Here is a 16,881-nt window from a genome sequence, read left to right on the forward strand (position 1 = left end):
CGCCATAGCATTTCAATCAGTTTGAGGTCTGGACTTTTGACTGGGCCATTGCAACACCTTGATTCTTTTCTTTTTCAGCCATTCTGTTGTAGATTTGCTGGTGTGCTTGGGATTATTGTCTTGTTGCATGACCCAATTCCTTCCAAGCTTTAGCTGTCGGACAGATGGCCTCACATTTGACTCTAGAATACTTTGGTATACAGAGGAGTTCATGGTCGACTCAATGACTGCAAGGTTCCCAGGTCCTGTGGCTGCAAAACAAGCCCAAATCATCATCCCTCCACCACCGTGCTTGACAGTTGGTATGAGGTGTTTGTGCTGATATGCTGTGTTTGGTTTTCACCAAACGTGGCACTGTGCATTATGGCCAAACATCTCTACTTTGGTCTCGTCCGTCCAAAGGACATTGTTCCAGAAGTCTTGTGGTTTGTTCAGATGCAACTTTGCAAACTTAAGCCGTGCTGCCACTTTCTTTTTAGAGAGAAGAGGCTTTCTCCTGGCAACCCTTCCAAACAAACCATATTTGTTCAGTCTTTTTCTAACTGTACTGTCATGAACTTTAACATTTAACATGTTCACTGAGGCCTGTAGAGTCTGAGATGTAACTCTTGTTTTTTTTGCAATTTCTCTGAGCATTGCACAGTCTGACCTTGGGGTGATTTTGCTGGGACGTCCTCTCCTGGGAAGATTAGCAACTGTCTTGAATGTTTTCCACTTTTGAATCATCTTTCTCACTGTAGAATGATGGACTTTAAATTGTTTGGAAATGGCCTTATAACCCTTCCCAGATTGATGGGCAGCAGCAATTGCTTCTCTAAGATAATTGCTGATGTCTTTCCACCTTGGCATTGTGTTAACACACACCTGAATGCTCCAGACCAGCAAACTGAAAAAACTTCGACTTTTATAGAGGTGGTCATACTTGCTGATGATCAATTAATCACGGACATTTGATTAGCAGCACCTGTCTGCTACTTAGCATCTTAATTCCTATGGAAGCAGTAAGGGTGTACTTTTTCACACTTGGCTTCTCCATTTTGGCTTGATTTCTGTTAAATAAATCATGACACAGTGTAATATGTCATATGTTGTTGTTCATCTGAGGTTGTATTTACCTAATTTTTAGACCTGCTAAGAAACAGATGATTGTTATTATGTTCTGATATGTAAAATCATACAATTCCAAGACGGTGTACTTTCCTTTTCATATGACTGTATCTTGTTAAGAGAACAAGAATTGAATTTATTATTCCTGAACACACTTTGAACACATGCATATACTGTATGCATGTTTGGAATTGCACTCCTTTTTTACTATCTTTTTGGAATTCATGAGTTTTAGACAGCATTCTAAAAACACGATATCATGTTTTTCAAAAACCGAATCTCTCTCATGTTTGTGTACAGTTCTCACCAGATCTCTTCTAATTTACAATTTACAGTACCTGGATTCTTTCATCTGCTTTGTTTTACACTTGCTAAAAGAGACATCTCTGCACACAATGTAGGACTGGACTGGGATTCCAAGATACCTTATTCCTGCATCTCAACAGCTTTTCACTGCATGTTATCACCTTATTGCCAGTCTTGGAGAGTTAAGAAAGATCAGAAAGTATCAAGGAAAAGAAAGTTCATACAATGAACCAAGATCAGAAACAAGACCCAGTGGGTTAAAGCAGGCCAATTCACCCTTCACTTTTTGAACTCTGATGTAAGAAGATAAACAAGTGTTAATACATGCCCAGTGCACCAGTTGCAAGAGGTGCATGCATTTTTAAAGGCCATGTTTCCCTTTAACTAACACAGAAGTCTGATACATTACCAGTTGGTTTCCATGTTTATTGTGGAGAAAGTTAGTTATTTAGAAACACGTTAACCATTCACAATTGTTATGTATGTACTTTGTCATTTATATTCAGGTACTGCTTATATCAGAGATCAAAACAGGAATACGGATCAGCTCTCAGTGAAGAGGTTGACAATGGAATGGTGACGCAAATATCAGCAAAAACACATATTCAGAAGATGCTGTCCTCTCCAATCTCCCATTAAAAGTTGTTAATGAGATTGTTATACCTTGCCAATTTCATGAGATTGTGAGGATGCACTGGAGCTTTCTCCCACTGGGAAGTTGATGTGAACAGTGTGATTGAGGACCACCCATTGTTGGGCTGAGAGGTTGTGGGCCTATTAGAGGAGGATGACTGGGTTATATATTGGAGTCTGGACTCGGACCAACTTGACTTGGGATATTTGTAGTCCCTGAAATGGAAGGAGCTTTGGAATGCTCCTGTTGGGAAGAAAGGAAAGGTAGGATCATCTGATTCTTTTTGTGGGAAGTCAATGCCTTTTTCTTGTCTTGAGTATCTTTAAGCACCTCTTCACCAAAGAGGCAGGCTCCTTTAAAGGGAACTGTGGCTAAGCTGCTCCCTAGAGGGTGCATCAATGTTCCAATTTCTTTTGCAAGAGACACCTCCTAATAGGCTCCTATGGATCGCGCTGCAAACAAGAAGGCATCCTTTGTGGTATTGGCTACAAAGGAATATGTTTTAGGTAGTTTCATTAGGCCCCTGTAGAGGGTTGTCTAAAAGGTCCTCCACCCAGAGGAGGGAGATTTGACCAAAAACTGAGGTGGTAGAGGCTGTTCTGGTGCCCAGAGCTCCCGCATCACATGCTTTTCTGAGAGCCATGTCAGAACATCTCTCGCCAGGGTCTTCTTGGGGGGTGTCACCATACTTATGTGCAATGAGAGGGTGGTTACAGAGGCACCCACTAAAAGCACATTTAGATTGCCCATGGCCTGATGGGGCAGGGAGTAGAATTTATGAGAAATATTGATGGTTTATTTGCCTTGGAGTGTGGATGCCCAATCCATTTTAGCAAGTCTGTCTAAAGATGGAAAGGGTAATTCATCCTGCTGGTAGACTTCAGTTCCAAAATTACAAATCTCCCTTTGAGAGTGGTTGAGTCTCTTCTGGTGTAGTTGGCTGGAATCTGAGGGATGCTAATGCTTTAGAGAGAAGAGGTAGAACATCTTCATGTTTAAAGAGACTAATATGGGATCACAGTTAGATCATTCTCTTCCCTTTACTTGTTTCAGATGTCTTTGTCTATGGAAAGAGATCCAGGAAGTAGTATCACCACCACTATTCTGTGCTCTGCGTGGTCTCGGTTTAGAAAATGTGTCTGACCATTGTTGATCAGCAGGGGCCTGAAGACTCCTCTGAAGACTCTTCAGATGATTGGTCTGAGCGTTTTTAGGAGCTGGCTTCATCCTTTATTTTTATTAAGTCAGAGGGGGTGACTCAGAAGAAGTCTGTCTTCTGTATCTTTTACGAGATTGCTTATCTTTTCTGCTCCAAAATTTGATCACTGAACTGAGACAACTGTTATTTTAATTTTGGTTCCATGCCTGTCCTCCAGATTAAAGAGGGACAAGGCCAGGGGATGCAATGCCTGCATAGAGCTTGAAATTGCTGTTGTTAATTTGGAAATTTAGCTTCAAAACCTATACTAACTGGGTTTGAGACATCCTGGTGGGTAACCAAGCGAAGTCTGTTTCCCTGCCAAGCTGCGGCCGTGAGCTTCCAGGTTCTTTCAGGGTTACCAAGGAGACAAGAAAGTCAGCCAGACTCAGAAGTTTACTCACAAGGAGACAGTCTTTACTAGAATATTTCAGCACATTACAAGCATATTCTACATAAAGGTGGACTAGGCTGCGAAAGCTTCCTGCACAGAAGACCCTTCGGTGAAATCTAGACCCCCCCACCCCCTGGGCACAAGCTTAGTTATAGTATAACTGGACTGGCATTGCTGCCAACTTCAGAGAGTGATCAATCATACATGTGGATTCATAACAAAACAACACTTCTCATAATACAAGACTATGGCATTAGTCTACATTGTTGTCATTACATTGCATTTTGTTTGCACACACAAGGCTCTTCTCTTCACCCAGGTACACTTACTAATTGGATAAAGGGGCTGGAATGTCAAAGGGTTAGAGATTTACAACCTACACAGATAAACTTCTTGCTGTTCTCATGAGATAACTGTGTGCTTTCACTCATCTTTCCCATAACACAAAGGAATGTACAAGCTGAAATAACAGTTTGCTAGCTTAAAGGCAGAAGCAGCCATTAACCCAGAAGCCTTTGCAGGCAGCCATGGTTTTGCAAGCCACCAGGCCATACAAAGTCCAAACAGGCAAATATCACCACAGGTGCAAAAATAGATTGAAACACATTAAATGCTTTAGACTGGGTTTAGATGATCGAATAGGTGGAAGAACCCACAGCATGTATTAGAGGTTGTAGGGTGGGTATGAGGCTACCCCACCATGTAGTGGGTTCAGACGACACACCAACCCACTGCAGCATGTGGAATTTTGCAAAGAGTGATCATGCACATGGCACATGCAATAGTGGGGAAAGCAGTTATGATGGATTCTTTTCCTGTCGCGATCATCCAAACAAGCACTTATTTTTTAAAAAATTACAAAAATTACTGTGGTGGTTATATGAGAATAATTTTAAAACTTTTTATGATTACATTATTAGCGGTGAAAGAGAATGTAACATAAATGTAAACTTTAACAGGATTGGCGTTGACAAAGCTGGCACTACAAATGTAGCAAGCAAGATAACAAATTGAGCTACTAGCATTATTGTTTGGATAATATGACTCCCCCTCAGCAATCTCCTGCACTCTACTTGCATTTTAAAGCTAATCTAGAACATGCTAAAAATTGTGATTTCCTCCTGCAAACTACTTGAATGTAATAAACTAAGTATTACTAAGTTCCTTAAGGCACGTGAAGAATTAAATTCAACACCTATGTAGTAAAATGGAGAAGTTAAAGCAAGAAAAACAAACTCTAAGGGTTAAAATTATGTGGGCTAAATAAAAATGTTTCTCGGACTCAGGGCACAATCCTATTCAGATGCCTGCCAGCTTCCAAACTTGGAAGCTGACAGGCATCCTATGCAGAGAGGGAGAACCACAGAGGCAATTTTTGCTAGATGGGTATTTTTGCCTGTCTAGCTTGGGCTCTGAAGAGGGGGAGTGAAGGAAGCTGAGGATAGTTTGTATCCTCACTTCCCCAGGCCCCTCCCCTTCCCACCCACAGAACTGTCCCCTTTTTGTCCTTTCCAAAGGCACCTTTGCGAACTCGGAGAGGCAGCCGGCGCTGTTCTGTCTGCGCCAGCTGTGAGGAGCGTGAACTCCTGGGTCAAAGGTCAGAGGGTTCTCTCTCACCTTGGATCCAGGAATACAAACTATCCTATGCCCACCCATCCCAAGACACTGTCTAAGGGAAATAGGATTGTTCTCTTAAGGGATTAATCAAATTTGGATTAAAAGTGTTAATCAAGTTTTGTTCTAAGATAGCTCCTAGTTTGGAAATGATTCCAAGTCCCATTTTTATAAAATAAGGCAAAGTCTCAAGTTTAGGGGGGGGAAACCTCTTAATTTCAGAAAGCAGAGGGTTACAATTATTTACAAGTTCTAAAAGCTAAGAATTTAAAGAGGTCCATAGTTAACTAAATGTTTGGGTCTGGTGGTCCACCAAGATCAGAGGCAAAGCTGCAAGAAAGCAAAGTGAAAAAGAAGTAATAAGAGCCCTCACTACCTGTAGTTTTATACACTTGTTCTGGCTGGAGGGCAGGGCTCCAATGAGTAATGAGACAATCACCTTTCAATAAAAAATGGGGTACACGGGCAGTTAAACCACCTGTTCAACAATTAGAAGATGTCAATTTATTCCCCAACAATCACACATTTTACACCCATGTGTTTTGAGAACATCTCTGGCATTATTGATAATGAGTTAATCTGAAACTTCCTAAAATGTTGCTAAATGTCTACCACCTAGGCATTGATTGGCATGTTCCTCCCTGGTACATTTTCCTTGAACTTACAGCCATCTTCGGTCACATATGCCTTAACGCCTCTTCCGAATCATTGTTCATGCCTGTTGTAATGATTTCCCAAACCAATAGGCATGTAAGGACATGCATCTCTTATCAGGCAGGTGCACCACATGATCTGCTTCAGCAGGGTTTTTTCCGCGTAGTTGGTATCTGACCATGTGTCAGCTCCCCCATTCCACTGCTCATTTCAGCATCCCTGCCAGCACAGTTCACGGTGACCTTGCTATTGTTCTGCAGAAGCTGTTTGCAAAAGGCTGCATTTTTCTTCTTCTTTCAAAGCCAGTCCTTTAAATCTTAGTTCGAGGTATCATAATGCCATAACATTAATTAGCATAGAATCACAATTTCAGGGGCTTCTTGCACATAGGTCAGGGGGTTTGGAATGTTAGTATGGGGTTTTCTTAAATAGGAGTCTGGGGTCTATTAGGGGGTCTTCTTGTAGGTCCCCTAAACCCCTTACTCAGACCATTCCAGATCAAATTATCCACCTGCAGTTAGCAATTATTTAACCTTTTAGTGCCAGATTAACAGCCATAATGAGCCAAACGTAAATGATATCTCTTTCTGGTGTAAAGGAATCACTCCTTCCCTCCCCCACCACATGTTACACTCTTGAATCCTTACATGACTCTGCATGAAAGCATCACTGAGCCAGGGCTAACATGACCAGAGTGGCTAGCAGGTTGATATTTGGCTAAAGGCTCTGGGGAGGAGGGAAAGTTACTGCTGTTTTTTTGCCTTGCATATGGTGCTCAAGGTGACTAAGGGCAGCCTGTACAGACAGGGCAGAGCTCTAATGGCAGCTAGGGCCAGCATATGTGGGCTTGCTGTGTCCCCTCACCAAGTAGGGAGACAGACTCAGTGGTAGCGTTGCCAATGATTTGGCTTTGCACAAGTTCTGTGAGGCCTATCATGACACAGATATGTTGAATCCCTCCTGCCTTGTGTTTTGCAGGGTCTTCCCTGCTGGTGTCATGGAAAGAGTAAGCCAAGTAGAGAAGAGAGAGAAGGCCAGACACTCGGTAGGGGATTTGAAAGATGAGGGGTTTTGTTTTTTAAACAGCAAGGAGAAAAGGTAAGTAGAGAAGCACAAAGAGGCTGTAAGGAACAATGAATCAACAGCTTAGAGCAGTAGCGAGATAAAGAGCTAGCTCTGCCCTGAGTGAGAGGCAGGGACAAATGGGGGAGGAGCCCAAGATCCATACTACTTTCGCAAAGATCTGCCTTCTGTGATTCCTACCTTTCTTGGGTGGTAGGGAGACTTGACCCATTGTAGGATGCCTCCATCATACCAAATTGCGAAGCTCATTCACAAGAAATAGTTGCAATGTGGCGAGATCAAAACATTACAAAAAGTATTAGCCTGAAGACAGGATCTGTTATTTTTGGTACAGCTTTTACTAGTTTAAGAAGTTTTTGAATTCAGAGGTGGGTAACCCACAGCCCCCATGCAGCCTTCGGCGTCGTTTCACCCAGCCCCCAACGCATGTACCCAGGAGTTATCATTAAGATGACCAACTGCATCTATTCAACTGAATTTTGCATTCATCTCTTATATTCCTAGAAGTAATCAAGTTAGGCATTACTTGCCTTTAGAGATTGTCTCATTTCCTGCCAACTTTACTCTCCTCATTCACAAGCCATTTGTTTTTCACAAGATACTCTCAACCTGACTTTGGTGGAAATTGTACACACACAAAATTACACAAAAAAATCTTAGTACCCAAGTTCTAACATGCTAAGTGAAGAGTGACAAAAAAGGATTTTGAAATCTAACACATTTATTTTAAAGAATAAAGCGTTCTCCAAAAAAGGAAGAGAAACAGTTGGCTTACTTGCATGGCAAAATGCGGACAACATCATTCTGCTTGTAACTTTCAATACAGACAGCACAATGATCAAAGTCTGGATCTGTTTCCTAAAATGAACAGAGTGAAATTTCAAGTAAGAACTAGCAGTGAACCGATATCTACAAGAAACAATAGTAGCAAGTAGTAGTATAAGCTGAAAGACTAAAACATGCTTTACAAAGTATGTGGGGGGGGGCAGGAGAGTATTATTTTTTACATGCAATCTTCAAAACTCAGATTATAACATTTACCTCAGAGTAGAAGTCAGCATTTAGAACAAGAAAATGCACATATGGGACAGTAATATTTCTGTTGTCCTTTCATATGGGGCAAGAAGGCCATAGCTCAACAGCAGAGTTCTTGCTTTGCACACAGAAAATCCTATATTCAATCCCTGGCAACTACAGTTAAGGAATCAAGTGAGGCACTGGAGAGCTGCTCCCATGAAGTGTAGAAATACTTGGCTAGATGTACAATTAGGTTTGATTTTGCAGCTTCATATGTACTCACAGAGAATCATAGAATAGTAGAGTTGGAAGGGGCCTATAAGGCCATCGAGTCCAACCCCCTGCTCAATGCAGGAATCCACCTCAAATAGAATCATAAAGGAACATACCTAAAGGAACTTTGGACACAACAGAGTTAGTGCCATTTATGGGATATTCTCCCAAGAGAGGCTTGTCTGGCATCCTCTTAAAACATGCAATATCACCTCCCCCATTGGTCACTTCTTTTGCCTTTGGGCTTTTGTTTCTTCTTTTTCTTCTACTCTCACACAGGAGGGCCTTGGAGATGTTGCTTCCCAACATGAGGCAGGTTCTTCTAATAATCTTGTGTTTAGTTCATTTATCCAATTAACTGATGCTAATATTTGTTTTCTCCTTTTATGCTGGATTTAGATATTATTGTTATTCCTATATTCTTTATTTTGTTTGACATTAAATGTTGTACATCACTGAAAGAATTTCCTTACCTATAACTGCGGTTCTTCAAGTGGTCACCTGTGCATTCAGAAATATGGATTCTGCACCTGGACAGAGCCTCATTAGGAACGTTCTAGAGCTGAGCAAAAATTTTGATGGGAAGCCCACCCTTTCTTCACTGTACATACTCAAGGGGATCGGTCCTGCTATTCCCACTCAGTTCCTATGAACCACTGCAGCAAACAAGCAGAAAGCAGGGAAGGAAAATAGCAGACTAAGGCAACTGCAATAGGGATAGAGGGTGGGCTGTGTGAATGCAGAGATGACCACTTGAAGAACAATAGCTACAGTTGAGCAACCATACTTTCTTTTTTGTGGTCTAACAGCATCATATAAATGGGTGACTAGCAAACTAACTATCCAGAAGCAAATCCCTCAACCAATGAAGAAGAGAGTACTGACTGACTGAAACTAGCATTAGATCTAGCTTGCAAATTCAGTTTGTAATGACAAACAAAAGTAGAGTGCTGAGACATGGCAGTACAGCACAGCTCCAGCACCCCTTGGAGAAACTCCATCAATGAAGCTATTGTTCATGCAGTGACCGTCCCTCCCCAGTTGATGAAATAGGTGCTAATCTCATAGCAGAGCCTGAAAGTGTTGGGCACCCAATTAAATAGATGTTCCATAGATACCGGAAGTACCTCTCTGCTTGTTTATATAAAAAGGAGGCAATTACATAAAAAGGAGGCCCACGTGCACTGGACAGAATGGGGGCACAGAAGATGGTTCCTGCCACAATTCTATTCACTTGTAAGAGAACGGATAACATTGGTATTGCCACTAGGATAAACAAATCCAAATTCCTGATTGGTGAGAAAAGTTGGGTTTGGTCACCCACACTGGAATCAAGGGAGGACACAGAAGGCACAGACACCAAAGCTGAGTAGGACTGGTATTTCTTTGGGTTTGGGGAACAACCCACTAACCAGTGCTGGTTTGTCTAATTCCTTTGATAAAGAGAAGCGTATGTCTGAGACAGAAAGTATAGAAAGTGGCTCCAGAGGAAGCTGAAGGACCTATTAACACCATGGTAAAAGGTAACACATACTGCAACCCATGTCTACACATCTGAGCCACATGTTTATCCAAGGTGGTCAGAACCAAAGCAAAGATGGATACCTTTACTGCACTTCGTGCTGCTGATTTGCTTGGCATTGCTGTTACCACTGCCAATACCAGCGAGTTCAGTATTAGTACCACTGAACTGAGGTGATTAATTTATTATATTTTTATACCGACCAACAGCCGAAGCTGTCTGGGCAGTTCACAAAATATGCCTCTGAGTTTAGTGTGGAAACATCTCGCGTAGCTTGGTAGACTGAAGCATCAGTATCCGGAGAACTAAAAATAGTAAATGTAGCCTTAAATACAGTAAGGGAGATTTACTATGGCAATAATACCATAACATCCAGTTTCACTCATGACTTTGATAATTTGCGGTACCAAAGTTGGTCATGCCTAGTGTAGTGAAAAGATCCACATTCCAATCAACAAGATAATGAACAGCACCAAGCACAGGAAAGGAACTGAGAATAACAGTCATAAGGGGAATCTAGGAAATTACAGGCCGGTTAGCTTGACATCTGTTTTGGGTAAATTGGTTGAAAGCATTATTAAAGACAAAATTACTAAGCATATAGAAGGGCAGGTCTTGATGAAGAATCAACATGGCTTCTGCAAAGGCAAGTCCTATCTCACTAATCTACTAGAATTCTTTGAGAGTGTCAACAAACATGTCGACAGGGGTGATCTGGTGGATATTGTTTACTTGGACCTCCAAAAGGCTTTTGATAAAGCCCCCCACCAAAGACTCCTGAATAAATTTAGTAGGCATGGAATAAGAGGAGAGGTCCTCTTATGGATCAGTAACTGGTTAAAGAACAGAAAGCAGAGAGTAGGAATAAATGGTCAATTCTCCCGATGGAGGGAAGTAAATAGTGTGGTCCCACAGGGATCGGTATTGGGAAAAATTCTGTTCAACTTGTTCATAAATGATCTGGAATTAGGAGTGAGCAGTGAAGTGGCCAAGTTTGCTGACAACACCAAATTATTTAAGGTTGTTAAAACACAAAGGGATTGTGAAGAGTCCCAAAGGGATCTCTCCGAGCTGGGAGAGTGGGCATCCAAATGGCAGATGCGGTCCAATGTAAGCAAGTGTAAGGTGATGTACGTTGGGGCAAAAAAACCCCCCAAAAACCCAACTTCAAGTATAACGTAATGAGATCTGAGCTGGCGGTGACCAAACAAGAAAGAGATCTTGGGATTATGTGGACAGCTCAATGAGAATGTCCACCCAGTGTGCGGCCACTGTAAAGAAGGCAAACTCCATGTTAGGCATTATAAGAAAAGGAATTGAGAATAAAACGGCCAGTATCATACTGGCCTTATACAAATCTATGGTGCGACCACACTTAAAATACTGTGTACAGTTCTGGTCACCACACCTAAAAAAGGATATTATAGAGCTGGAAAAAGTACAGAAAAGGGCAACTAAAATGATTAAGGGGCTGGAGTATCTCCCCTATGAGGGAAGGTTACATCAACTGGGATTGTTTAGCTCGGAAAAAGGAGGCTAAGGGAGACATGATAGAAGTGTACAAAATTATGCATGGTATGGAGAAGGTGGATAGGGAGACATTTTTCTCCCTCTCTCAAAATACTAGAACCTGGGGTCATCCCATGAAGCTGATTGGTGGGAGATCCAGGACGAATAAAAGGAAGTACTTCTTCACACAGTGCATAGTTAAATTATGGAACTCACTACCACAAGATGTAGTGATGGCCACCAATTTGGATGGCTTTAAAAGGGGGTTGGATAAATTCCTGGAGGCGAAGGCTATCAATGGCCACTAGCCCTGATGGTTGTGCGCTGTCTCCAGATATTTGCACGTCTCCTGAGGAATGGGTCCCTTCTAAGGGATCATTTCCCTCTTCTTCAGTGACACCCACCCATAAGGTACAGTGTACCCTATGGGTGGTTGCACTGAAAAATGACTCTGGCAAGCTCATTTCTAAGGACAGCTATACTTTCAGCATCAAGCAGATTTGTACAGATTATGACTATAGGGGCTCTATAGCATGTCATCTTTAGCCAGCTTTTTCTTGTGTTTGTTACGTGGTACCAAAGTGGCAGGGCATTTTGCCCTGGCGTTTTTGTCTTTGCTAAAGCCGAAAACCATCCTGAGGCTTATGGATTAGTTAGGCTGATTTGGAAGCCCACACTCAGTCCTGAGGTGGGCCCCAGGAGCAGCTCCAGTTCTGAAGACAATGGTGCAGTTGGTACCAAGACAGAGAAAATGTCCAGAATGGCCTAGGGATGCCACGAACGCACAACTGGGTCAGGTAAATTCACCCATCCCTAAATGAACACAGACCCACTTATCCCAAGGGTGTCAATACCTGAGGCGAACAAAGACACTGTTCTTGCCAGTTTGGAGGTTAGGCCAGAAACTTGCTGATCTTTAGCTGTACTACTGCTTGCTTGCAAAGCTTGATCCCAAACAACCTTAGTATCAAAGAGTGATTGTTGAGGGCTTGCCAAATAAACCATGTTTTGTTTCCTTAATCCCAGGGTTATTTGTTTTCCCTCCTCCTTCGCCTGCTCCCTCCCTGTATCACAAATACATTTATGGTGCTGTAGTACTAGCATGTAGAGCTGATAGATTTTTTTTTACCAGAATTGCCCACCACCTCTGCAGTCTGATGAAGCAACTTATTAACAACTCTAGGTTGTGGGTTCACACCTAGAGATGTGAAGGCCCAGACCTGCCCGAACTGCCCCTGTAAAATTCAGGAACACTCCCCAACCAGTTTTTCCCCAAATACTGTTTTTGATTTCCCCCCAAAAAACTGCACACCTTTGGATTATGAAATATTTTCCTTTAGAGTTTAGGACAAAGTATTTACATATTGCTATCCAGCTTTTACTCCCCACAAAATAATTTCTAAGTGTAACAAGAACACTTTTATGGAAAGACTAAAGTTGTAAAATGTCTGGAAATAATGAAGCTATGGGGGGGTGGAAGTGTTTTTAATCCTCTTTGTAATATTCCCAGCATAGTTCGTTCGGTCATTACCTATTAAAAGTATTGCTCTAAAGCATACTTTACTTATACACATTTATGCTCAGTTTCCCAAAATGAATCGAGTCACCATTGTGCATTCCTGACAGTAAATATGTTTTCTTGACAGTTTGGGTTTTGCTCTATAGAGTCCTGTCTTTCTGATGCTGTAGCAATCATTTAATGTAGTTCTAATCTATTCAGACAATAATTACACATTTTATAACTGAGCATACTTTAAAAAGTTTTAATATATAATGATTTCACAAAAAATAACTTCAGGGACCCTCATGATTTAAACAATTCGGAGTTCACAACCCAACAGCAAACTGTGTGTTATCTTTCTATGTTATTAGTGGCTAACAAGCAGTGGTTTGTTAGCGCAGCTGGTTTTGCATACCATGACAACCCAGAATTCAACCACAGGTTAGCATTATGTGTGAACCATGTCATTAACCCAGTTCGCATGATCAAAATATCTGCGGTGTGTGCTGGGTGGGATTTGAATATTCAATAACCGGCTACAGCTTGTTGTGCTCTGCGAACCCAGGCAGTGGGGGCTGTACAACCTGCTGCAATATTATAGGACAAGCTGCAGCCAGGCACTGAATATTCAAAATACCCACCAGCACATGCCACTTAAATAAGCTGTGGCAGGCTGCTTGATCATGTGAACCGGTCCATTAAGTGTCCATTGTTGGGCAGCAGCTTATTCCTACAACTGGAGCAATTATGGAAAGAGGCCTTCAAGGCCATAAGCCTTGAGATAGCGATGGACATGCCCAAAGAACACAGTAGCAAAAAATAAAACACAAACTATGACAGAAAGAAGATACACAAGAAGAGAAGGGAGAATAAACTATAAAAATAGAGTGAGATAGAAAGCTCAGGTTAGTCTCCTCAGCACATGAAGAGGCCAATGGAGAATGCTCCAAAACTATGTTGCTGCTGCTGCAGTGGTCAAAAAGATACTAAGTAGGAATGGCAGGAGTCATGACCTAGAGCGTGTGTAGTGAGGGTGGGAGCAGGCTTCCCATCAAAAGCTTTGTTTACTTCTAGAACATTCCAAATGAGTCTCTGCTCAAGTGCAGAATTCCTATGTATGATACAGACCACAAAAATGAATGTATTGTGAAAAATAATTTAAACAGTAGCATGTGTTTAATACTAAAGCAAAATTCCTTTCACAAGAATGGGAACTTTTGCTGAAAGTTCTGAGGATGCAACTGTTGCAGTAGTCAAGAAGGAGAAGAGCAGGAAGGTAGGGGCTATATCACTTCGAGAAGGTGTCTTGAGGGTTGGGGACAGGTGCCAAAACTCTTTTTCCTGCCTGGATCTAGAAGATTCCAAACTTTACTCTGCATAGGCATGGAAGCCATATGTGGGACTGTACAGAGACCATGAAGAACTGAAACATTTGCTTTTATTGTGGTTTGGAAAGCCCAGTGTTTGTCACTCCTGATGAGTTACTATTCCTAACTCAGGACTGTATTACTTGCTGAATAAACATATTCCCAAACAATAGTTACTGTCCAACTACTCTAGCTACACAATGAGCATTTAATCTCTGCATCATAGTTTCAGTAGCAAGTCCTCTTTACAATTGCAGTATTGCATTTTAGATCAAAATCTGTGGATTTCTCTTCAGCCAAACAAGAGAGTGTGTGTGTGTGTGTGTATTCTTTTCAGATGTAATAAATTTACAGGTAAGACTTTAAAAAGCACTGCAAAGACAAAATTAGCAACTTCACTGCTGGAAACAGACAGCCAGTATTTCATACAGGGAACCTTGATGAGTAACATTGATGAATGGCAGATTTATTCCCATATGCCTGTCAGCAGCATGCACATCTCCTGCTGCCTGCATTACAACCTCAAATTTTTTCATAAGGAAGGCAGCAACTTCCCTCTTGGTATTAATAAAGCTCTCTCTCTCTCTCTCTGTGTGTGTGTGTGTGTGTGTGTGTGTGTATGTGTGTGTGTTTAAGCATACCTCTATTGTGGAAGACTCTTGCAACAAACCAAGCAAGAGGAAAAAAAGACTTGCATAGACAAACAAGCTTTAATAGTTTTCCTCAGAGAAATATGAATACTGAGGCAGTGCTGGATCATTTAAAGTGTGATCAGTATGCTAAAGAAACAAAAGGAAACAATTGGTTATACAAAAGCAAATAATAAAAAACTCACTTAAAATGAATTCAGACAGGCACTGCAAAGAAAGGAAGGTAGTAAACAAACATGAATGTTAACAAGGGCTGAAGAGAGAGTGTACACAGGATTCATAGTGCTGTGATGTTGTTTCCTAAGCAATAAAGAGCACATAGGACTATTCACATTGGAAACAGATGTTCCAGCTTTAAAAGGACTGTGACAGTACTATTGAGACAGCTATGGCAAAAAATGGACAAGCAGAGAAATGTTTGTGGAACAATAAGCAAGAGAGATGGTTGCAGTGAGGCAAGTAAATTGGAAAGGGCAAGAAATAACTAGAAGCTAATTACTATTTTTCTTGTCAAGTAACACACAGAGTTGACATTTCATGTATATGGCAATACCTTATCACCTTTCTTCACAGTCCTTGTTGTCAGTTTACCAACAGCTTTCTTGGCAGCATCTCCAAGACGACGCTATGTTAAAAAAACAACATACACACAGTGATTAGGTATTGGAAAAACTGAATTCCCCCCTTCTTACTTTTCCTTTGGCTATGCGCTAAACGGTGCATTATTTCTGCTTATTCACTATACTTGATAAACACTCTAGGGGAGCTGTGAATAGCCTGTGAGCAACTGAGGATATTTTCAAAACGAAAGTCTTTTTGGACATAAACATCAAATCCATATTTTTTGAGAATCCATTTTGATAAGAAACAGGAATCTATGTTTTAACTACAGATTCCAGCTTTATCATATCTTCCAAGGTAATTGAGAATGGCCAGTTGCCAGCTGATGCAATAGATTTCTATGACAGGTCACTTTGAACAGAGCAAGGTCATATTTCCTTGCTTCAGTAACCAGCAAGAGGAGGATTAGATTTATGCAGCGGAGATAAAGGAAGTAGAGCTAACTTTTTTGTTTTGTTTTAAGCTACTGTGATTATGTTCTCAGTTATTTGTAAGGTTCTACCTTTACAAAGACGTTTCCTGGGATCTGTCTTGTTTGTTTTTAGGTTTTCTGAAAACTGCTGAAGACAGAAGTCTCTGAAAGGGGTGGTTACATTAACAGTTTCCTAATCTGTAATTTGACAAGAGTTCTGTAAAATAAATTAATCTATGCTAGATGTATTTCTGTGCTTTATGCAGAGTTTTAACTGTGTAAACTGTAAAGCATATAAACATTTCAGGGCTCTAAACAAGAAATGATAGTCTCCACCTCTGTGAACAAAATCAAAGGAAAAAGCAGATACACATACACACAGGCCGCAAAAACAATACAGTCATTTCCTTAGAAAATTGCTTATTTTACAAGCAAACAAGGTGCATGGTGTTTTGTTCACAAGGAGAATCACATTCCCTGAAGCTTCTCAGGAGCACAATTCTGCTTGCAAAATCACCACCTGAGGTGGGGGTGGGGCAATGCGCCCTTCTGATCCTCAGAAATTGCTCACTTCATGCACTATCCAGAAACAAGGCAAGAGTCCAAAATATTTTCTGTAAGCTGTTCTCCATAACAACTATGGGATGCAGAGGGAAGGGCCATAGCCCACTGGCAAAGCTTCAATCCTTGCCAACTCCAGGCAGAGGGATCGGATAGTAGGTGATGGGAAAGAGCTTTGCCAAGGCCCAGCAGGGCCACTGGCAGACTAAGTATACAATACTAGGCTAGATGGACAAATAATTTGACCTGGTACAAGGCAGCTCCCTATATCAACCATGTATTTAGCAGGCGGGCGTGGGTAAGTGCATAATCCATTACTTCAGTTCATCTGGTCGAAGTTCTAAATTCCTAGATGCTATCATTCAAACCTTCATTCTAAAAACAAAAATGGCTGTAATGCATTGTGGATAAATGAGGCTTCAATGACACATCAGGGAAGCAAGAAAACTGAGTGCTGA

At 41.3% G+C, this 16,881-nt stretch overlaps 1 protein-coding gene across 2 annotated transcripts in view; it reads right to left on the reverse strand.

Moving 5' to 3' along the window:
* Window positions 1-16,881, reverse strand: part of RNF130 (ring finger protein 130) — a 61,766-nt gene that overhangs the window by 23,982 nt on the left and 20,903 nt on the right. For both annotated transcript variants that reach the window (XM_063120849.1, XM_063120848.1), the window contains exons 4-5: window positions 15,383-15,454; window positions 7,766-7,848 (exon numbers count right to left, since the gene is read on the reverse strand). In XM_063120849.1, coding sequence (XP_062976919.1) covers window positions 7,766-7,848; window positions 15,383-15,454 — 155 coding nt within the window. The remainder of the gene's footprint in view (window positions 1-7,765; window positions 7,849-15,382; window positions 15,455-16,881) is intronic.

Source organism: Elgaria multicarinata, chromosome 3, assembly GCF_023053635.1.
Source record: "Elgaria multicarinata webbii isolate HBS135686 ecotype San Diego chromosome 3, rElgMul1.1.pri, whole genome shotgun sequence".
NCBI classification, from domain to species: domain Eukaryota; kingdom Metazoa; phylum Chordata; class Lepidosauria; order Squamata; family Anguidae; genus Elgaria; species Elgaria multicarinata.